A 22,654-nucleotide genomic window follows, 5' to 3' on the forward strand; every position below is an offset into this window, starting at 1 on the left:
TGGAGGCTTGCAGAAACGCCTGTGTGAAGCCAGGCTTGTTTGAGAGCTGCCTAGTCCGCGCCCCTCCGCAAGCGCGGGTGGTTCGGTCTGGGGCTTCTTGTAGCTCCCGCCGCCACGTGCAGAGTGGTAGTGCCCCAGGGAGCGCCCCCCCCATCCGCGAGCAGAGTGGTTATGTCCTGAGAGGGCCGCCCCCCCGTCCGCGGGCAGAGTGGTTGTGCCCAGGGAGCCCGCCCCCAGACCACGTGTGCGCCGGGCCACGCGCTGCGCAGCTAGGGAGACGCTTTGTTCCGGCGGCGGGCTTCCGGGCCCGAGGTTTGCAGCTGGGAGCGGTGTGAGTCGGACCCCTATTCGCGCCCAGGCCGGCTCGGCTCCCGGCAGATCTCCGAGCGCCATGGCTTCTCGTGGGAGAAAGCGGAAGGCCGAGGTGGCGGTGGTCGCGGCGGCGGCCAAACAGGAGAGGCCAGCGAAGGCAGGGGAGGCGACCGTCGTGATCGAGCATTGGTGAGGGGCCTGGAGAGGCCCGGGGAGGCGGACTAGGGCGTCGCAGGCCAAGGCCCCAGCCTCTGACCTTCCCCGTCTCTCTTTAGCACGAGCTGACGCGTCTACGGGCGCAACGCCGCGGCCCTGAGCCAGGCGCTGCGCCTGGAGACCCCGGAGCTTTCCGTGGAGGTGAACCCTGCCAAGCCCCGGAGGGGCAGCTTCGAGGTGACGCTGCTGCGCCCAGACGGCAGCAGTGAGTCGGGGCCCGGGGGCAGGCGGGAGGCGCTGGTCTCAGACCGTGGGCACCTCGGCATTTGGGGGACGTGCTGGTGCATTCCAAAGTGACTGGCTTTATTGGTCTTTTCCCAGGTGTGGAGCTCTGGACTGGGATTAAGAAGGGGCCCCCACGCAAACTGAAGTTCCCGGAGCCTCAAGAGGTGGTGAAGGAGCTGAAGAAGCACCTTTCGTAGGGTGTTTTGGATAGAAGTCCTCAACGCTGAGGTTTGAAGGGGGCTTGGGTGGATTTGGGTATTTGCGAAGCAGCCCTCATTTCACACACGATCTACAACTTCTTTTCTTGCTCAGGATTTCCCTTTTGCTCCTGGGTAGGAAAACTAGAACTCGGCAGTAAAATTACTTCCTTTTGGTGTGCCATTTGCTAATTGGACGCATGTTTTGAGCTAAGTTACAGGGTGCTGATGGTAATGTGAATGACTGTAGAAATGCAGTTTGTGCCCTTTAAAGATGTGGATTATTGCCGTGGGTGGGGGTACGGGCCCTTTTTGTTTCCGTTAGATTTATTTTGCACCCCTGATGGCAGTTGTTTTCGTTTCTTAAAGCTGGTGGTATAAAATCCCACTGGTTTCCTCGTTTGGGAGTTAAAGTTATTAACACTTGTTTTTGCTATTTTCCCCGCCTTGTACTGGCCAGAGTTTTTGTGTAACCTCATGTGTGCTTATCCCTACCCTACCTTTTTGTGTTTTTTGTTTCGTTTGTAGTATGTTTTCTGTTAATCCCATGTGACAACTACAGTAGTATCCCTCATAGCCCCAAGGATTTGACGGGTCTTTATCTCTAGTCCTTGGACACGTTGTCAGGCACCTGATATGCTAAGTAAAATAGGGGAGGGTGCAATTCTTGAATTCTCCTTGGTTTGTGGGTTCTGGGGTGGGGGGCACAGCTTCCTCAGGCTTTTGGATTTCCTGGACCCTTTCTCTAAACTTTTTTTTTCCCTTGTCATGTTTACAGCTTCCTGTCTCTGGTGATGTTGGAGCACTTATGATGGAACATGGCCAAACTTTAGTCATGTACCTGAAATCGTGGTTTCTTCCCCTCCAGAAAGGATGGTTCACTTATGAGGCAACCTGCTAGTAAGGCATTGAACAGTTCTTGGATTTGGTTCAATAAAAGTTGAAATAAAGTGTTTGAATAATAAAGTAAAACTTAATCTTATGATAAGAAATGGACAAAACCAGCTTTTTGTGGGATTGGCTCCCTTTGTATTTTTTTTTCATATTCTGAGGTCACAAATTAACCTGGAGCTCCTAGGTTCTCTGGTAGATCATGTGAAATACTTGCAAAAACTGTGGGGGGAAAAAAAAAGCAAATAATTTATTTTTTTTTAAAAAGCATCTATGTTTATCAACTCACTTCTTGGAAGTGATGACGGGTTATGTCTTTTTGGCCCTTGCAAAGGTCTGGCTAGACCTCCCATACTGGACTCAATAAGCCACACATGTTAGGTATGGGAAAATGTCCTGTTAGTCGTACCCACTTGTTCCACCCCAGCACTGTTTCACACCTTCTAAAATATTTTATGTTTTGTAGAGAGTATTTTTTCTCATTTATTATTGAATTAGCAGTGACTAGATGCTTCATAACTTAGGAGACCTGGTGCTGGTTGTTACTTATGATCCAGTAGAGTTGGGGACCACACAGTTTATAGTTTCACTTGTTTATCACTAACTGGAAAATAGATTACAATGAAATAAGATGGTTCAAGTTCATAATTTTGTACCTATGGTACTATTTTTGCCTGGCTCCCAAAGCCTGGGGAGAAGAAGGGACCTTAAGAGAGCTAGGAGTATACCTGCCTCTTGTGCTAAGAGGACCCGGCATATGCTAGCCTCTGTCAATATACCTTTCGCTAGCCAACGTTTCCCACCCTCCCATTGCCCCAACTTCCTGTTCTACGTTAGTATGTCCACTTCTGTGTCTGACTCTGAGGAAGGGTCGGGCCACACAGAGGGAATACCAGTGGGCACCAGCCTCCCCTCTGATGTCCAGTCCACCACATCAATCTCTTCCTCTTCAGAGCTGGCAGAAAGCGGGTCCAACAACTCAGAGTTGTCAGGTACCTCCTTGCCTGCCTCTGGAGCAGAATACAACACCTCATCCATACTTAGGGACACTTCTGGCCCAGTGTCCATCCAGTTTGAACAGGGAGGTGAGAGGTCCTCATAGGACCTTTGGGGAAGGTCAGGAGAGTCCACATGAAGCTTATCTCTCCGACCATCCAGTGGTTGGGAACTGGTAATTTCCAGATCTGGAGTCCAGGAACCTCCTACTGAAAGTACCTCTCCTTCACTCACCTCAGAGGGTATGACAAGGGGGCTAAGGGACTCAATTGGCTCTTTGGTCTCAGAAGGCATAACAAGGGGGCTAAAGGGCTCAACTGGCTCTTTGTTCTCACCAACTGGTTCCTTTTCCAGTCCTGTGAGCTCCCTGGGCCAGAGTTCGAAGTCTGGCAAACACCATTCTTCCCCTTCAATCCAGTTCTTTCCTGTTTCTGTCAGATGATAGCTAGGGGTCCTGCAGCCCTCCCCTCCAGGACTTTGCAGAGACCCTATGGGGGGCTCAATGTCTGAGCCACACAGCATGAAGTCCAGGATCTCCTCTAGCTCGCTGGTGGCAGCAGCGCTCGTGATGCGGTACTCCTCGGCTTCGCAGGGCTGCCCCAGCAGGGCTGTGTCAAATGCATAGGGCTCTCTGCAGTCCATAGCCAACCCAGGTTCCTTCCCTATCAGTTCTGGACTGGACCCGAACTCAGACTTCACTACTGCGTGGTCTGGGGAGCGGCTAGCAGAGAGCAGAATGTCTTGGAGTCTAGAGCACAAGGGGGAGTCCTGACAAAGGTCTACCTGAGCAGATGACAGTTCCTGCTCTTTATGTGAGGATGGCTGAGTACTCGCAGTCTCTTCCGAGTGTTGAGCTTCCAGGATCTGAGGGCTGTCTTGAGAATTTTTGAGGGGAGGCTCTTGTACCACCTCCCAGCATGTCCCATTGACAATCTTCCGAAGTTTCACTCTTCCAACTTGCCCCTCTTCTACAGAGTCTGAGTTCGGTGCCCTGACTTCAGGGCTCCGCTTCTTGCTCCCACCTGTCTTCCCAAGGCCAGATGGGCTTGGGATGCTCTGTAGAGGACTAGCTCTCCCTGGTTTCTCCTTGTCTTCTGGTACTTTATTTATACTCTTCTGCCGCCAAAGGCGCCGGCCAGGGGCTGTGGGTACTGAGGTGGGTCTGCTTACCATGCTAGAAGGCTTGGATGTACAGGTATCAGGAGACGGCTTTGAGCGACTCAGTCTGATCTTTCTGGGCAATAGCCGCTCATCTACAGAAGGGTACATACTGGGTGGAGAAAGTGCTGTAGGAACAATGGCAGGGTCACTCTTGTTCTCTCTTGGTCCCTGACTGTGGCTTGATGGTGAAGAGCTTTTTTCTTGTGGAGTTGGGCAAGCTCTGGCCTTCTTCTTGAGCAGGTTGCCAGACAAGTTCTCTGCATTCTGTCGGTTGCTTTTCTCTAGGGGCCCCTCGTCCTTCCCTGAGGACTTCAATCTCACTGGCCCAAGAGGGCAAGGAGTCTGGGTCACAGGCAGTGGAGTCCGAGGGTGGCGGCTGGATGCCACCACCCTGGCAGAGATTGGTGCAGCCACTGGAGGCTGTAAGCACTCCCTGTTTAGTCTTCGGCCCTGGGGAGCCTTCACCAACTTCCCACCCTCTAGCTGAAGGGATTCTAGCTCAGATACACGGAGCTGACGGGCAGCAGAAAGCACATCCTGGGCTTCTTCTCGAGATACTTCCATCTCTGAGGTATATAAGAAGTCCACCAGCTTCCTGAGTGTCCTGATCTTCAAGCCCCCCAGCTCCAGCACCACCTTCCGACCCTGAGCTGGCCTCTCCCGCTCCAGGCGCTCTGTGAAGAAGGGGCTGCAGGCTGACAGGATGCAGCAATGAGCTGGGACTGCCTCACCTGGAAGGAAGTCCAAACACTTTATCTTAAGCAAACTGGCATGTTCATGGGCTGAGCAGAGTCTTTACCACCCAAATGTGCTGTTCTTTCTCTCAGTTTTCCTCCATGGAAGTTCAAATAGGAGAAATCTGTTCCTTCTGTCCGCCTGGAACCTTTTGTCATTACCTAGCTAACACCATTTTATCTTTCAAAATCTAGTTTAGGGACTGCTTGGGGGGCTCGGTTGACTATCTGCCTTGGGCTTCGGTCATGATCTCAGAGTTCTGGGATTGTGAGGCTCCCTGCTCAGTGGGGAATCTGCTTCCTCTCCTTTTGCACGCCCCTCCCCCCGCCCCGACCAACCACCACTCCTGCTCGCTCTCTCAAATAAATAAAATCTTAAAACAAAAACAAAACCCTGAAAATCTAATTTGGTCATTACTTCTTCAGAAAGCCTTTCCCCATCCCACGTCAAGTCTAGGTTAGGTGCTTCTGGGCACGAGGAGGTACTGTAGCTATCAGAGCACTTAGATACCCATATTGTAAGTGTCCATCTCCTTCACTGAAGTGAAGCTTTATGACTGAGACTATCTGCTCACAGAGGTATAACCCGCTGCTTGACACAAAGGAGAAGTACAATTTTTTTTTTTTTTTAGACTCACAGGAGAGTTTTAAAAATTTTACAGAAGCTGTTTGTAATAGAATGTGAGCTTTGGATGTAGACAATCACGGTTCAATTCTCTCCTGCCCCTCTTAGGCATTACCTACCAGGCAGTGGTCTGTCCTCAGCCACCTTCCTTATGGGTACTTCCCTGGCAATCTCAGTCTCTCTCATGGCCTCAATTTCCAAAGGCTTGCTGCTGACTCCCAGGTCCTACTTCTGCCCAAATACCTTTTTCCTGAGCCACTAAACATGCCATAGCCTGTATCAACCTTTCTAGAAAATGAACTCCGTTCCCTAACCCCAAAACCTCCCATTTCTTACATCCAGCTGCCCAAGCCTGGAAACTACAAGTCATCTTTGATTGTTCTCCTTTAACCTCTGTATCTAATCAAACAGTGATTTTTATCTATTTATTTATTTTTAAAGATTTTATTTATTTGACAGAGAGATCACAAGCAGGCAGAGCAGCAGGCAGAGAGAGGGGAAAGTAGTCTCCCCACCGAGCAGAGATCCTGATGCGGGGCTCGATCCCAGGACCCTGAGATCATGACCAGAGCTGAAGGCAGAGACTTAACCCACTGAGCCACCTAGGTGTCCCTTATCTATTTATTTTTAAAGATTTTTTTCCTAATTTTTAAAACTTTAATATAGTTCAAATCAGTGGGCCAGGTTCACTTAAGCTCGTTCACTGCCAAACCCAGGGGGAGGGACTGCTTCAGTTTCTCTGCCTTCTCCTTGTCTGTGATGACCAAGGTGTAAAGGTATCTTCTGCACCGAACTTTAAAACTTCATGTTATCCTTACTTTTCTTGTTCTTGATGGATTTGGCATCCCTCACCTGGCCGTGAGCAGAAAGTCCTTGATTTCCTTGATTTTGCAAGGCGTGGCTATGGAGCAACTTGGGAGCGTGCAGCCAGCACAGCAAGTGGCAAGGAGGATGGAAAAGCTAAAAAATTTTAGGTAACCTCTACACCCAACATGGGGCTCAAATTCAAAACCCTGAGATCAACAGTCACAGGCTCCACTCACTGAACCAGCCAGGCGCCCCTCAAACATTAATCTTAAAAAAAAAAAAAAAAAGATACTATTTCTTGAATCCTTATTGCATGCGATGTAATATACTAAGTCAGGGTTTTACCAGTATTCATTCATTTGCTCTTCACTGCAATCCTGTGAAGTAGCTGCTATTACAGATGAGTAAACCGTGGCATAGCTAAGTAACATATCGACCACAATTACACGGTTAGCAAGTCACAGGAAGAGGATTTGAACCCAGGGAGTTTCGTTACAGAGCTTAAGCCCTTAACTGCTCCAAGTTTTGTAAATTATTTTTGTTTATAAACCATACATTTTTCTCTATTCTCAATGTCTAGTTTTAGGCTACCATTCCCTCTCTGGATTCCAAAATGACCTCCTATCTGGGCTTAACAACAATCCAATCCAATAATTCTCATGCAGCCTAAGTGCTATTTTTAAAGTAGGCATCTGATCATGACCTTCCTCTTAATACCTTTAAATACATTTTCTGGGGCCCCTGGGTGGCTCAGTCAGTTGAGCTTCTGACTCCCGGTCTCATTCTGGGTCATGATCTCGGCATAATGGGATTGAGCCCTGCGGCAGGCTCTACACTCAGCAGGGAGTCTGCTTGAGATTCCCCCCTCTCCCTCTGCCTCTCCCCGCTTGCACACACACACTCTTTCTAAAATAAATATTTTTTTTAAAAAAAGATTTTATTTAGGGCACCTGAGTGGCTCAGTGGGTTAAAGCCTCTGCCTTCAGCTCGGGTCATGATCCCAGGGTCCTGGAATCCAGCCCCATGTTGGGCTCTCTGCTCGGCAGGGAGCCTGCTTCTTCCTCTCTCTCTGCCTGCCTCTCTGCCTACTTGTGATCGCTGTCTGTCAAATAAATAAATAAAAATCTTAAAAAAATTTTTTTTAATTTATTTATTTGACAGAGAGCCATCACAAGTAGTCAGAGAGGCAGGCGGAGAGAGAGGAGGAAGCAGGCTCCCTACCGAGCAGAGAGACGGATGTGGGACTCCATCCCAGGACCATGAGATCATGACCCGAGCCAAAAGGAAGAGGCTTAACCCACTGAGCCACCTAGGCGCCCTAAAATAAATAAATCTCAAACAAAATAAATACATTTTCCAATGTTCTGAGGATAAGACCTACTTCTTTGCACAACACTTCAGAACTCACACGTTGCTGCTAATTTCTCTCCCTGTATCTCTCATCAATACACTTCCTGGAGTCTGCCCTGTAGCCGTAGTGAACCACTCACAAATCCTTGGTTGCATCTTCATCTCTGTACATGTTGTTTTCTCTGCCTGAGGAAATCTTTCCCCACTTCCTTCTACTCCTGTTTGTCCTCCAGATCTCCACTAAGAGATTATTTTTTACAAGAAAAGCACCCTAACCTGTGTCCCCCAACCTCCTCATGTCTGGGAAGGTGCCCCTCTCTTGTGCTCCTGTCTCAGTGTTATTTATTATATTGCAGTTACTTGGATCCACTGTTATCTCAGGTTTCTCTCCCCTTTATGTGATTTCCATATAAGAAGGGATTTTATCTTCATACAGTATATATGCCCATGCTTGTACACTGTTATAACATACAACAGGCAATTGTTTTTTTAAAAAATTTTGAATTAAGGAATGAATCCCAATTCTGTACTTACTAAGAGAACCATCAGGTAAGACAAATTAACTCCCTAAGCCTCAATTCATTCATCTGTAGAACTGGAACCATATCACATTATCTCACAAGACTGTTGTAAGAATCAAATGAGACACCAGACGATACTGTATGTACTCTGCAAAGTACAGAGTGCTACACGATGTTGGTTGTCATAATCCCTTTTTATAAATGAAGAAACTGAGCTCCAGAGAGATGAAGTGAGGCTTGGGCATTTGTCACTTAATTTCTAAGTAACAAAGCTAAGACTCTGACCCCTAGTCTTGGGCTTTTTATAGGATACCAGGCTCAGGGCGCCTGGGTGGCTCAGTTGGGGTATGACTCTTGATCTCAGCTCAGGTCTTAATCTTAGGGTCATGAGTTCAAGCCCCTCACTGGGCTCCATGCTGGGCATGGAGCCTACTTAAAAAACCAACAAAAATACACGATAGGGGCACCTGGGTGGCTCAGTGGGTTAAAGTCTCTGCCTTCAGCTCAGATCATGATCCCAGGGTCCTGGGATTGAGCCCTGCATGGGGCTCTCTGCTCAGCAGGGAGCCTGCTTCCCCCCACCCCTCTGCCTGCCTTTCTGCCTACTTGTGATCTATCAAATAAATAAGTAAAATCTTTAAAAAAAATACATGATACCAGGCTCTACTTCATACTGACTGAACATTCCATGTATAAAGGAAAGGGGTGGAAACAAACTATATATTTTTAAGTCTAACAACAAACAACAAAAACCTTTAATTTGAAGATGAGAAAAATTAAGCAAAAGCTTGGCAAGAAAATAAGAATATATGTAATAGTATTGTCTAACACTTATATTGTGCTTTGTACATTAAAAGCATTGTTCTAAGTCCTGTATGTATGTTAGCTCCATCTTCACAATCACCCTGTTACATTTTGATTACCCACCTTTTACAGAATTTCTACACTTAATAAACTTTACATTACTTCATTACTTTCTTTTCTTTTCTTTTTTTTTTTAAGATTTTATTTACTGGGGTGCCTGGGTGGCTCAGTGGGTTAAGCCACTGCCTTCAGCTCAGGTCATGATCTCAGGGTCCTGGGATTGAGCCCCACATCAGGCTCTATGCTCAGCAGGGAGCCTGCTTCCCCCTCTCTCTCTGCCTGCCTCTCTGCCTACTTGTGCTCTCTTTCTCTGTCAAATAAATAAATAAAATCTTTAAAAAAAATTAAAAATAATGATTTTATTTATTCACCTGAGAAAAAACCTAGGAGTGAGGGAGGGGAGAAAGGGAGAAACAGACTCCCTGCTGAGCAGGGAAGAGTGGGACACAGGGCTCAATACCAGGACTCAGAGATCATGACTTGAGCTAAAGGCAGATGCCTAGCCGACTGAGCCACCCAGGTTGCCCCTCTACTTACATGTTTTAAGAGAAAAAAAGCACAGTCTCATTTTCACTCTTGGAAACAGTAACTGTCCTAGAAACAAACAGCTCTTTACCAAATAACTTATAGTGCTCAAGGGTGGTAGCACATTTTCTTGGTTTTGTGCTCTATTCCCTGGCCCTGAACTCATTTTATCTTATTCTATAGTGAGTATTCTATATTGACTTTTTAATTGAGTCCACACTAGTGTCTTACCTTCTGCCTGCAGAAGGACATCACAGAACACACCAGTCTGTTGCTGGTGATGAAGCTGCAGAAAAGCTAACCGGAGAAACCGGGGATTCCTGTATAGGATTTTGGAACTGGCAGGAGAGCACATGTTGGTCTCTTAACAAACTTTCTAGGTTTTCACAGATCAGATTCCTGTAGATGAGAAAGTGTATTTCAGAAGAATGCCTGTACCTAATTTGTTTTTCGTTTTTGAAATGGTAGGAAAATCTTAAAAGTGGGAGATAATAGCCACGGGCTGAGTTACCATAAGCCCAGAAATTGTGCCAAGGGTCTCTTAAGAATATCATAGTGGTTACATGTGGGAGCTTAGAAGCAAGCGTAGATTTGAATCCCAGCTCTGTTATTTATTAGCTTAGCTGTATAATCTCAAGCAAATGACCTAACTCTTCTGAGTCTCACTTTTCTCATCTAGGAAGTGGTAATGATAACAGCACTTACCTGGTGGAGCTGTTTTAAAGATTAAATGAGTCAATGCGGGTAAAATTGCTTAGCACCGCGAGTGCCTGACACATATTAACTATCACCTCTAAAATGGTTTTAGCTATTGTTGTTATCTTCAAACCTTCTTCATTCAAATTACCCCTGAGACTCAACGCCTACGGTGCTGACAACTCGTATTCTTCCTGAGCAACACACTTCTGAGTTCCATAGGTATAAACCTCAATTTAACACCTCTAAAGAAACAACATTGAATAGACAATTCTCTAGGAAGTTGTACACACCTTCTTTTCTTTGAGCTTGCTCTATCACGCTAACCAGCAGAGGGTGCACAGTCAAGAAAAGCAGGTGCTGAACTCGGTGGAAAATCTCTCACAGAAATAAGGACACTGCCACCCTTGCTTCAGATGTTCTTGACCAAAGCAAGCCTAATACGGCCTGGGAACTGGCAAAGATTCTAGCCTTTAGGTTTGTCAGTCTGGTGAATCGACGGGCTAACAATGGAGAAGGCATAATTAAGCATTCTACCCTTCCTGATACAAGCTGGATATCCTGAATTCAGGCTTCCTCCATTCCCAGCTTTTTTGCACTGAAACCCCCACACTCACTGCACAGGAAGGAACAGCTGGTGTTCCTTCCTTGGTATGCAGTTTTCTGTCAGGTGGCACCGAGGATCTGAACAGTTCCCGTCAAACTATTAGGAAAGAAAAGAGTGGAAGGGTTAATTAAGAAGGGGTAGGCTCAATTTCCATTTCAGCCAGAGAAATGGGGGCGGAGGGGGGCTGCTCTTGCAAGGTCCCAAACAGGCTCTGGGGAGGCTTCCCAACCCACCAGCACCCAGCCTCGCTCCCAGACCCAACCTGGAAGAGCTCTGCAGTCGGAGTTGCGCTCGCCGACGTCTTTGTGCTTGGGTCCTCTGTCCAGCCTGCCTTGCTTCCTCCCAAAGTCCAGCCCTGCGCGGGAAGGTTTAACAAAGCAGCTCAGGTGGGCCAATGACCTGAGGGTTCCTCTCCCTGTCCAGAACGGAGGAATCGGGGTTGGCGGAGAAAGCTGGGCTTCAGGGAAGGCCCTGCAATGCTGGGCGTCCCGCACGCTCTGGCCGCCCTGGCCCAACTCCTTTGAAGAGAGAACTCTCGGCGCGAAGATTTCTGGGAATGGAGCGTGGGGTTCCCCGAGGCCCGAATTCAGGGCTCCCCGTCACCACCACGCCCAGCCGCACGGGCTTTGCAGCCACCCCCTGTTGCCTTCGTACCGCTGCGGGCCCCGCCACCCTCCTGCACCGGGGCGTGGTGACAGCGAGGGCCTGAGGCCACGCGGCCCGCGCCACACACCTCGCGCCGCCGTCCTTGCGCAGGGCGCGTTGTGGGCCCGACGTCCTTCCTCCTCCCCCCGCCCTCGGTCTGACGTCTGCCTGAATACGTCATCCCCATTGGCCGAAGGCTCCTTGGACGACCAATCACAGGGAGAGGAGCACTTTGGGCGGGAGACTAAGTCTCGAGGGACTTGAGGGCTAAGCCAAGATAAGATGGTCGGGCGGCGAGAGGTAGGTGGGAAGAGGCTGCTCGGGAGGGATCCTTATAGAGGCCGCCTTCTCCCTCGGCTCGATGAAATCTCAGTGACAAGAGAGTCAGGATGCCCCAGTTAAGGCAGGCTCCAAGGCGGTTGCCGGACACCTCTTTCTATCCCTCGAAAGAGGCTGTGGATAAACGGCCCTGGCCCTGTGAGATGGCACCAGGCTTGGCGGAGGAAAAAGCCGGTGGAAGGCTCTCCTCGCACCTTGATCAGGTCCCTCTGCTCTCTTAGCGCAGGAATGAGGTCTTTCGGCTGGAGTGCCTGAATTCAGGCTTTTCACAGATTCCACTCTGCGCGAAATCTCAGAGAACCGGTGCGACCAAGGGGGTTGCTGAACCTCCCGTGTGGAGTGGCCTCCGGTGTCCTTCCAGAGGTGACTTAGTGCGCTTCCTGACTGGAAACAGTTGTGTTCAGGGGTGAAATTTAAAAAAAAAAAAAAAATTAAATGATTTCCCGTGCTTGGGTGGCTCTGCTGGTTAAGCGAATGCCTTGGGCTCAGGTCACGATCTTGGAGTCCTGGATCATGGAGTCCCACATTGGGCTCCCTGCTCAGTAGAGAGTCTGCTTCTCCCGCTGACCTCTCTCTTTTCTTTCCTTTTTTTTTTTTTTAAGATTTTTTTTTTTTTTAATTTATTTGACAGACAAGAGATCACAAGTAGGTAGAAAGGCAGGTGAGGGTGGGGGGGGGGGGAAGCAGGCTCCCCGCGGCGCAGAGAGCCGGATGCCGGGCTCGATTTGAGAACCTTGGGATCGTGACCTGAGCCGAAGGCAGAGGCTTTAACCCACACTAAGCCACGCAGACACCCCTGACCTCTCTCTTTTCATGCTCTCTCTCTTTCTCTCTCTCAAATAAATTTTTAAAAATTCAGTGATTTCAAGATTGAACATTTAGAGAGAAGTCCAATGCACATTATAAATCTGAACAGCGGTTCTTACCCGTGTGTGTGTTAGGTCCTGGGGCCTGGTTTCATTTAGAAGCTCTGCGAAGTCCAGCTCTAGATGAAGATGGCTGAATCCAAAGCCACTGGTGACAGAGTGTGGTGAAAACCAGAGCAGCGTTCACGGAGGCCCGCTGGAGGCAGATCGCGGAGATGCCCTGCAAAGGAACAGACAAGAGTGTGGAGAGGTTAGTACCCTGCGCTCAAACAGGTCTCTATTGATACCTAACACCTTTTTAAAACGGAGTTGAGTATGTCAATTATACCATAATTATCAATTATATAAAATTAAATATTTTTAAGGAATTTGGGAAGGTTGACTGAAATATGGGGGGGTGGGGTGCATTTCCAAGTCAGGTAATATTTTCCTAGTTTGAGGCCTGCTCTTAAGGTGGAAAAAAGTTCAAGGAACAGAACACATTTTTGGTTGCAGTTATGTTTTGAAGAGGAAGCAACTGGTGAAAGGATATAAAACTTAGCAGAGGGGTGCCTGGGTGGCTCAGTGGGTTAAAGCCTCTGCCTTCGGCTCAGGTCCTGATCCCAGGGTCCTGGGATCGAGCCCTACATCCGGCTCTCTGCTCGGCGGGGAGCCTGCTTCCTCCTCTCTCTCTGCCTGCCTCTCTGCCTACCTGTGATCTCTGTCTGTTAAATAAATAAAATCTTTAAAAAAAAAATAAAAAAAATAAAACTTAGCAGAAGCAAGTAAGCAAAAAGAAAAAAAAAAAAAAAGACAAGGCAGAACAATGTTTGTTTATGACATCTTGCTGTGGAATCAAGACTTGAGGGCCACCTGGGTGGCTCAGTGGGTTAAAGCCTCTGCCTTCAGCTTGGGTCATGATCCAAGGGTTCTGGGATCAAGCCCCGAGTCATGATTTTTTTTAAGATTTTTTTTAAAGGGCTCCTTGCTTGATGGGGAGCCTGCTTCCTCTTCTCTCTGTGACTGCCTCTCTGCCTACTTATGATCTCTGTCTGTCAAATAAAATCTTAAAAAAAAAAAGACTTGCGTGAGCAGGTGAAGTACTAGTAGAAGTGATCCTGTGGACTTATAAGAAAAACAGAAATATTGGGGTGCCCAGGTGGCTCATTCGCTAAGCATCTGCCTTTGGCTCAGGTCATGATCCCAGGGTGCTGGGAGCCCTGCATAGGGCTCCCTGCTCAGCAGGAAGACTGCTTCTCCCACTCCCACTCCCCCTGCTTGTGTTCCTTCTCTCACTGTCAAATAAATAAATGAAATCTTAAAAAAAAAAAAAGAAAGAAAAACAGAAATATTATATCCCCTCATGAATTTGTTATTATGATTAGGTTAGTTTTCAAGAAATAGAAAGGACTCACTTCTTCATTTCTTCTTTTTTTTAAATCCAACACCGTTTAAATATATCTTGTGACAGTAGAATTTCTAAAGGGAATGGTGAACAGCCATCCAACCCAGAGCTTTAAAAATGACAAACATTCTATGGTAACGTGTAGCCACCAGAGGGTAGAAACGAGTAAAAATATTTTGTCTTCCTTTGTATGTCTAGCCAGTGCTTTTTGATTTTTTGTTGTTTCTTCTCCTTGGCATTTATGGTTTTAGCTATTTTAGAAGTAAAGACAGCACAGCGTTCAGTCCTACATAATAATTTTAATATTTTTAAAAATTTTTATTTAACTAACTTATTTTTAATATTTCTTTTTTTAAAGGATTTTTTTTTAAAGATTTTATTTATTTAACAGAGATCACAAGTAGGCAGAGAGGCAGGCAGAGAGAGAAAGGAGGAAGCAGGCTCCCCGCTGAGCAGAGAGCCAGATGTGGGGCTCAATCCCAGGACCCTGGGATCACGACCTGAGCAGAAGGCAGAGGCTTAACCCACTGAGCCACCCAGGTGCCCCCTTATTTTTAATATTTCTATTTTGAATACAAAATTATTTCCCAGCTCTTCCCTAATCTTTTACTATAGATTCCTATTCTTCTGTTTGTTAAGTGGAGATGACTGTGGTGGGGGGGAGAATCACACTTTGAGAGTCATAAAATCGAGCACTGAATGTAATATTCAATGCATTCAAAACAAAACAAAATGAAAGAAAGAAAACAAAGGAGAGAAAAAAAAACCCCTGAAATAAAAACCAACCATGTATGTCTAAACATATTCTCAATCCATTGACTTCTCTCTACTTTTACTGCTGCCATTGTAGTCAGCTCGGTATTACAGTAGCTTGACCTTCAAACTAATTTCCTTGCTTTCACCCTTGCCCTCTTTATTCCATTTGTCACATAAGCCAGCAGATCTTTTCAAAATCTGAGATCATGTCATTCTACTGTTGATAACACTCACAGGCCTCCCTCTACTGAGAGTAAGTTAATCAAAACTTCCTCTAACCTGTAAAATCTTTCATATTTCTACCACTCCCTCCTCATTTTGAGACTCTGCTGGATCCACCAGGTTTCAGCTTCATCCTTGAGGGCTTTGGCATTAGTAGTTACCGTTGTTCATATGTTCTCATAGTTGTCTGCTTCTTCCCATTTAGATTTCAACTTAAATGCCAAACTCTCGCAGAGTTTGTCCTTGACATCTAATGTTGCACAAGTCACAAGTCATTCTTATCAGTCTCTCTTAAATTTCGGTTTAGTGTTCCGTCTGACATCTTTTTTTTTTTTTTTAAAGATTTTATTTATTTATTTGACAGAGAGAAATCACAAGTAGATGGAGAGGCAGGCAGAGAGAGAGAGAGGGAAGCAGGCTCCCTGCTGAGCAGAGAGCCCGACGCGGGCCTCGATCCCAGGACCCTGAGATCATGACCTGAGCCGAAGGCAGCGGCTTAACCCACTGAGCCACCCAGGCGCCCAGACATCTTATTTTTTAAATCTTCTTTCTCCCTCCACTAGAATGTAAGCTTTCTGAGAGCGGGGTACTTGTCTACTCATTATCTAGAAGAGTACCTGGCTCATAGAAGGTGCTCAAAATAACCCAAGTGGAACTCATCTTTTTACTTTGGGTCACCTGAGTGTAAACAGTTTTTCCACTGAGTATTAATCCTTGTGATGCTTTATTTGGAGACAGCTGTTCCAGATAGGTTTAACTTTTAACAAGTTTTTCACCACCGAGTTATCTTTTTTTTTTTTTTTTTTTTTTTTAATAGGCTCTATACCCAATGTGGGGCCTGAAATCATGACCACAAGATTAAGAGACACATGCTATACCAACGGAGCCAGCCAGGCTGCCCCTGAGATATCTTTTTTGATTTGTATATAACTTTATTTCAAATGTTATCTACAAATTCATTAATATAAAATGCCTTACCCAGGATTACATAACTGGTAAGCCAAGCGACTTCATTTACTCATCCATCTGTTGCTAAATGTGAGATTTTATGCTGAGCTCTGGGGATATATCTTGAACTAGAGAGACCCTTTCATATCTTCATAGAGCTTATCTTCTGGTGAGGAGACAGGAAAGCACACACAAAAGGAGGGCAAAATACTTGCAAGTTTTTAGTGGTGATGTGAGGAAAACAAGACCAATCTATCTGTAGAAGATCATAGAATATTCTAGAATACGGCTCTGATCTAGGAACCAATGAATCAACAAATGTTTTTTTTTTTCCTCAAACATTTCTTGTGCTGGTGGTTTTCTTTTGGCAATCATCTTTGGCTTCTGAATTTGCTGTGGAGGATCAGGAATACTAAATGGAGAGTAGAGGTAGAAGATGTGATAAGAGGGATGCTGGGTGACTCAGTTGGTTAAGTGTCTGCCTTCAGCTCAGGTCATGATCTCAGGGTTCTGGGATTGAACCTGGCCTTGGGCTTCCTGCTCAGCGGGGAGTCTGCTTCACTCTCTCCCTCTGTCCCTTACCCGGGCTCAGGTGCACTCTGTCTCTCTTTTTCTCAAATAAATAAAATCTTAAAAAAAGTAAGACGTGAGAAGATAGTAGCAGAAGATTCCTAGAGAATGAGAGCGAGAGGTTGTTATTTCTCTGTTAAATGTATTTATTTTTCCAGTCTGGTTTGTTTAAAGCCCACCAAACGTGCTGTGATGCCTTTTTGAGAGAAGTCATTTTTTTGGCCACTTGAGATCAAATATGAGGGTCTGTGAGACTGCAGACAGAATATGAGGGGGTGGATAATGCCCTTTTCAGCTTAATTGGAAGGGCACATAACAGAGAGAAGTAGAATTCCGGTTTAGATAGATAAGGAAAGGTCAGATTATAGTTAATAAAGTATAGTTAATTGAAAAAAGTATAAAAAATAAAAAATATAGTATAAAAATAAAAAAGTGTAGTTAATAAAAGTGTGACTTCAGTGTATTGAGTGAATAAATGTAACACCTTGAAAGCAGATGAGGAACTTGGCCTTTATCCTGACCCCAGTGTGAAGTGATGGATAGAGCATGGGCTTTGGAGTCAGATGGATGAGGGGTTCACTTCTCAGCTGGATGATCTCATCATCAAGTTTCTTCACCTTGTTGAACTTTGATTTCCTCATTTGTGAAATGATGGCAGTACTATGTCCATGGTGTTTTAGAACTTAGAGATAATGAGTGCAAAGTGCCTTTCACATGATAGATGCTCTGTTATTGTTTGCTATTATGGGGCATTGGTGAGCCACTGAAGGTTCGGGGACAAGGTTGATACTGGTGATAATAACTTATTCTTAGTTTATAACCAAATGCAGTACGTTTTAAGAACTTTATGTGTGTTTTAATTCTCACAGCAGTCCTGTGAGAGAGATAGAGTTATTATCCCCATTTTACAGTTAAGGAAACAGAGACTCAGAGAGGTTATATAATTTGTCCAAAGTCACATAGTAATACATTTACTTAAGTGTCCTTGCAGAGGAGGAAGGTTTGTAGCCAAGGCAGTTTGAGTGAAGAATTTGTGCTCTTAACCATTACTCTGGATTATGAAAACTTTATGAAGATTCATTTGGCAGCAGTCTAACAGGATAGAATTTAGGCTTTTCAGTAAGAAAGAAAAAGGAAATTTTAAATACATCATTATCATCTTTGTTTAGTAACTACCAAATGACCAAAAAATACTAGTCTTTGTCAAGCCTGTTAAAAAAAAAAATCCAGTCTCTGTCTTTCATGGCGTAACAGTGTAAGAACATATTAAGGATAATTCTTAACTCAGGAAAAGAATACTCATATAATCATCTACTTGGGTTAAATGTAAAAAGAGAATGTAGGAACTCTAGCATCTTAAGCTCCAAGTATACAAAGAAACTGTATTTCTTAACAGGAGACTTGTTTTTTCTTACACATGCTGTGAATGCCTCTAAATATATTGCTTGCTTATTAAATTCCATTTATTCTCCCCCCCCCCAAACCCTCATTATTTTGATTTGGGGACAAGTGGGAAGACAGGATTTTCCTCAACAGCCTAGTGGATTTAGCTTCCTGCTAGTTGAAATATACATATAGACTCTAAAAACTGTTAACAAGTCCAGGCATTTATTTTTTCTCATTAGCTCTTATGCAGTTAAATGACAACAAGGAAATTGAGAGTTTACCTCAGATATTCCCTACCATCCTAATCAATATATAATAGTTCTATTTCTAGGATTTTTCTCTCCTTCCCTTCCTGTCTTCTTTTGGGAAAATGCCTTGGGTTGAAAGCAACAAACCAAATAGCAGCAGGCAAATAAAATCAGCTCTTCTTCTATTTTCCTACCCGGAAACGAAGGGAAAGAGAGCAAGAACCCCACCACAGAAGAGAACTGAAGCTTAGGCGTGCCATCCTGAAAAGCCCTTGTCCCTCCCCCCACCCCGGAGCTCTGCAGCAATTCCTCAGAGATTGTGTAGTCTCCACTTTAAATATAAATATATATATAAAACTTCCCCCTGTCTCTTTCTCTCCTCCTCTCACTCTCCTTTTTATTTTTTTAATTTCCTATAATAAAGTTTCCTATTGGATAAAATCAGCTCCCTGATTTATGCCTGGTTCCTATTGGAAGTTCTCAGGGGCTGACATCACTTAGGAAAGCGAGGGGGTAGGGCTGCCAGATCAGTTTGTCACCACCCAGGCTCCCTAGCCTTTGGCTGGGTGCAACTTCCATTTTAGGTGTTGGATCTGAGAGAAAAAAAAAAGAGAGAGAGAGAGAAACTGAGAGAGAGGGAGAGAGAGAGAGAAAGAAGAGCAGGAAAGATCCTGAAAGGAGGAAGAGGTGGTGAAAAATCAAGTACCTTGCTGGATTTGTCTTTCTCAGCACACTGACGAAGCCTTGGGTTTCTTTCTTAAAGGACTGGTTTTTAGAAGTCCACATTTGAGGTGTGTGCCTTTTTAAAAAATGTGTGTACAGACGGGTAAAGGAGGAGAAGCCAAGTCGAATTTTTGTCTTACGGTAACCAGAGGGAAGTTAAAAACGAGAGAATCTGCTCTGCTGACGGGTGACTTTTAAGCAATTATTATTTTTTCTTTCTACTTACTTTGGGAAATTTGGGTATTATATTAGAAAGTAAAATATTCAAGACCCAGAAACAAACTTCTAGGTCTCTCTAATATAGAGATTAATAGATTCAGAGGGGTGAGAGCAAATTTACATTTACATGTAAATTTACATTTTGGTGTGTTCTCTGATTTTATATTTTTTCTGGTTTTAAGCTAACAGATTTCTATTTTCAGAGCCCAAACCTAAAGTTCGGTATTTGGGCATGTTGCGTGTGGGTTGGGAAAGGAATTTGTCCGGGTCGGAAACTAGTTACACAGATGGTTCTTCATATGTTTCAAAACTTTTTTCCCCCCGTTATCATTAGATTTGTGGAAGTGGAAAGTTGTAGGGAGCTTTGCAGCTTTAAATGGTGGTGTGTTTTTCCTTCAGAGAGTTTGAACGGCCCAGATCAGTTTCAGCTCTGCTGTTCCTGGGTGGATCCCTCTTTTACTTTTCCAGGTGCGGTGGGTGGGAGCCTCGTTCTCCGGCTAGACCTAGCCTCCCTGCTTTGCTTTATAAAAGAAAACAAATGGATCCATGTTAAACAAACTACCATTCCTTTCTTCTTAAGACTACCTTTGACCGCAGAGATTTGTGGAGGTGTAGGTTCAGTTTGCAAGTACCGTAACGTTTAAATGCTTCGAGGGATAAGGAAATTCTAATCATGCTTTTTCAGTTCACCTGAATAAAGTGGCAACACACCTGGAAATATTTTTAGCTTTGTGCCCCTTGAAAGGGCCGTGGATTTAATAAGATGAGGCTAAGAGAAAACACTCAATGCAAACTTTAGTGTTTAGAATGCATTTAAGAAAGCACAACAGAAATTCTTATTTTTAAGCCAGCTGAAAGTTGTTTTTTGGAGCTGAGTTTTTTTGTTTGATATATTTGCCGTGAAATCAGAAATCCGTAAGAGCTGAAGGCCCATGACTGCTTTCATATATTTAATCTTAAGATTTGTTTTGATTTTGTTTTTGCAAATACATTCTTGGAAAATACTGTTTGTAGATAATTATATAGCCAACTCATCAGTAGCTGAAAACCGAGTGTTCCCTTCTTTCTGTCTTTGAAAATGCGAATCGGTCTGAAAATTATAGCTGGAATAGATACTGCCCTGATTGTAACAAGATGGGCCTTAATAGATAAGCAGCTCTTTAGCTTTAAACTGGTATGTATCTTTAAAAATCCTCTGGTTTTGTGCCCTCCCCCCATTCTTTTTAGACCACAACTCTTCCTTGAATTTCTTTACCAGAATGAGAGTATTTCTTGAAAGATGATTTCATCCTTGTGAGGTTGTGGCAGAGGAAACAACTTTGTTCCTTCTTTTAATATAATCTATGCGAGGGCTACAGTAAAATCTGCATGTCTGAATCTCATAATTATAGCAACTGCAGTTAAAAAGAAAGGAAAAAGAATGTGTACAGTCTGTTGGGCTGTAGTTCTTATTTAATATTTTCTGAATTTTCTTTCAAACATTTCTCTGCTTTGACTCCAGCCAAGGGGAGGTTTCTTGGTGGATCTTTGGAGGGTTGGTCATGTTGCTGCCAGAGTGTCGGTTTCCCACTCAACCTTTAGGGGGAGGGATGAGGGAATTTGAAGAAGGAGTACAAAGGCAGTTTGAAAATAGGTTCTGGATGACTGAGTGGTGGTGATTTGGTTCCAGCTTTAAATACTGAGCTTTGTGTAGCTACAGTGAGCATCCTAGTGACTAGTGTCCAGGACTATTTCCACGGCTGAGGCTTTGTTTTGATTGGTGTGTATTATAGAGCATTTTGGTTGATAAGATGGAAGATTTGTCTTTTATCTCACCTCTACTAGTTCTTTCAGGAAATACAAGGGGTCCAAATAAGTAAATCTTTTATTTTCTGTTTTGCTTCTCATTTTTGTTTTTGGGTAAAAAATGACAAGTAAGTATGAGTTGTGCAGATTTTCCTTTTTTTTTTTTGTTCGGCTCCTATATACTGTTGGTTTCTTTGTTATATGACTAAGGTACGGTCTATGTATTCAGGTGGGAGTCTCTTTGGGTGGTTAGAGTTCTAGCACCTTTCTTAGGGTTCCAAATTATGGAGAGTCACAGGGGCAAGGCCATGTTCTCTGAGTGTAAAAATTGGGACTATTTGAGATAAAAAACAAAAAAAGAGCTCCGAGTAATTGCAATTCAGCCTTAGGTTTATGGTTGCTCTCTAGGGATGGGTGAGACAGGATGGATGCAGATAAATTAAGCATAGATCACTATACAATTGGAATAACAAAATGATTAGCTCTGTATAATTTATTGCTTTCTATTTTAGTATCTGATGGTCCCCTGTTACTTCTAGCCCTTTCTCCCCACCCCCTTGTTTTTTTACTGCATGGTAAGCATTTTGCATAAACTATTTACTTAATTTCCCACAACAGTTTTTTAAGGAATGTGAGCCTCAGAGAAGCTGAGGTTTGCTGAAAATCTCACTGCGTGTAAATGGCCACGGCCAGGATTATTAAATCCTGGTCTGACTAACTACAAAGTCCATGGACTTAGCCACTAATGTTCTACCATTCTCCAAAGAGAACAGAAACAAGAACCAGAACTAAAATGAGCCCTTGCTAGAGGCAGAAGTGTTTAATTTTGCAGAGGGCCAGTCCCCACTTAGATTTCCAACCCCCTGCATATTGGGATAATATATGTAAAAAATCCATTTTCCACAAATCCCATAGGGAGCTGAATATGTTAGAATGGGTATTATCTCACTCTAAAACAGGGATCTCCCCATGTGCTCATCGTTGCTGTCCTGACTTCTTAAACTTACTGGAAATGCCTCCAACTTTGATTATCAGTGAAATTTCTTCCAGACAATTTTGGAATGATCTTGCCAACTTGTAGGGAGAGGCTTGTAACAGTAGCTCAAATGATGTTTATCACACTGTGTTAAAATTGTCTGCTTATTTTTGTCTTTCCCTCTAGACTGTGAGCTGCTTGAGTGTAGATGCTGTGTTCTGTGTCCTCTTAGCACCTATCTCAGTGTCTGGTGTGTACCAAGGTGTCAGTAAGTCTTAGTTAAATAAAGCACCTGATAGGAATCACTGAGGGACTTTCGTGGGGAAGGCTGAAAGGAAGTTGAGATAGGAAGCAATACAGCCTAGATTAATGAAATCACATTGTGATTTAGAAACTTCTGCTGTATAGTTTGTAGTTTCGACCTTTTATACATTTCCTCTCGTTTTTAAGTAAGGTTTCTGGAGATTCGAAGTCTTAAAATTTTAATTAAAAAGATTCTGTTTCTTTTCTGGGCAGGATGTCCAAAGAATAGTATAAAAAGTAAGGATCCTAATATTTCATAATTTAGGTAGCTGTAAACTTCAATCACTGAAACTTTAAATACAACCATTGCCTACGGGGAGGCACTGCTTACCTGGAACTTATAGGGCAGCAACAGGAAAGTATTGCTTTCAGACATGTTGGAAGTGAGTGGTTTTTATACTAATTAATAAAACCATAAAAAGCTTGGGATGATAGTTTTGACTATCAGTGTTCTAAAGGAAGTATGTTCAGATATCATTGTATTTTTTAAATTAGTGCTTCTGCCATGAAACTTCAGGAGATTTTGTTCACAAAATGTATTGAGAAGTTTATGAATT

The 22,654-nt window shown here is 44.3% G+C and overlaps 3 protein-coding genes and 1 pseudogene across 9 annotated transcripts in view; 2 read left to right on the top strand and 2 right to left on the bottom strand.

Annotated features, from left to right (window-relative positions):
- The first annotated feature begins 232 nt into the window (after positions 1–232).
- SELENOH (selenoprotein H) lies at positions 233–1,942 on the top strand. The gene is made up of 4 exons (XM_032356578.1): positions 233–501; positions 588–733; positions 850–981; positions 1,729–1,942. Exons 1-3 carry the CDS (start codon positions 392–394, stop codon positions 948–950), a joined length of 357 nt encoding a protein of 118 aa, XP_032212469.1. The 5' UTR covers positions 233–391; the 3' UTR covers positions 951–981; positions 1,729–1,942.
- Positions 1,943–2,382: 440 nt separating this feature from the next.
- BTBD18 (BTB domain containing 18) lies at positions 2,383–11,266 on the bottom strand. Its single transcript, XM_032356571.1, has 3 exons — positions 10,990–11,266; positions 9,656–9,823; positions 2,383–4,729 (listed from the first exon to the last, which is right to left on the bottom strand). The coding sequence occupies exons 2-3, from the start codon at positions 9,777–9,779 to the stop codon at positions 2,670–2,672; spliced, it is 2,184 nt and encodes a 727-aa protein (XP_032212462.1). The 5' UTR covers positions 9,780–9,823; positions 10,990–11,266; the 3' UTR covers positions 2,383–2,669.
- LOC116598670 lies at positions 6,035–7,686 on the bottom strand (annotated as a pseudogene).
- Positions 11,267–18,605: 7,339 nt separating the features above from the next.
- CTNND1 (catenin delta 1) overlaps positions 18,606–22,654 on the top strand; it is a 51,713-nt gene continuing 47,664 nt past the window's right edge. For all 7 annotated transcript variants that reach the window (XM_032356581.1, XM_032356587.1, XM_032356588.1 and 4 more), the window contains exon 1: positions 18,606–18,882. The gene's annotated coding sequence lies outside the window, so the exon portion shown is untranslated. The remainder of the gene's footprint in view (positions 18,883–22,654) is intronic.

Source organism: Mustela erminea, chromosome 9 (genome assembly GCF_009829155.1).
Source record: "Mustela erminea isolate mMusErm1 chromosome 9, mMusErm1.Pri, whole genome shotgun sequence".
Taxonomy (NCBI): Eukaryota; Metazoa; Chordata; class Mammalia; order Carnivora; family Mustelidae; genus Mustela; species Mustela erminea.

Excerpts from the sequence above, each read along its gene's own strand:
- BTBD18 (XM_032356571.1), bottom strand. The coding sequence starts at position 9,779 with ATGTGCTCTCCTGCCAGTTCCAAAATCCTATACAGGAATCCCCGGTTT. Across the intron at positions 4,730-9,655 it reads TGTCCTTCTGCAGGCAGAAG|GTGAGGCAGTCCCAGCTCAT; the intron begins GTAAGACACTAG and ends ACTTCCTTCCAG.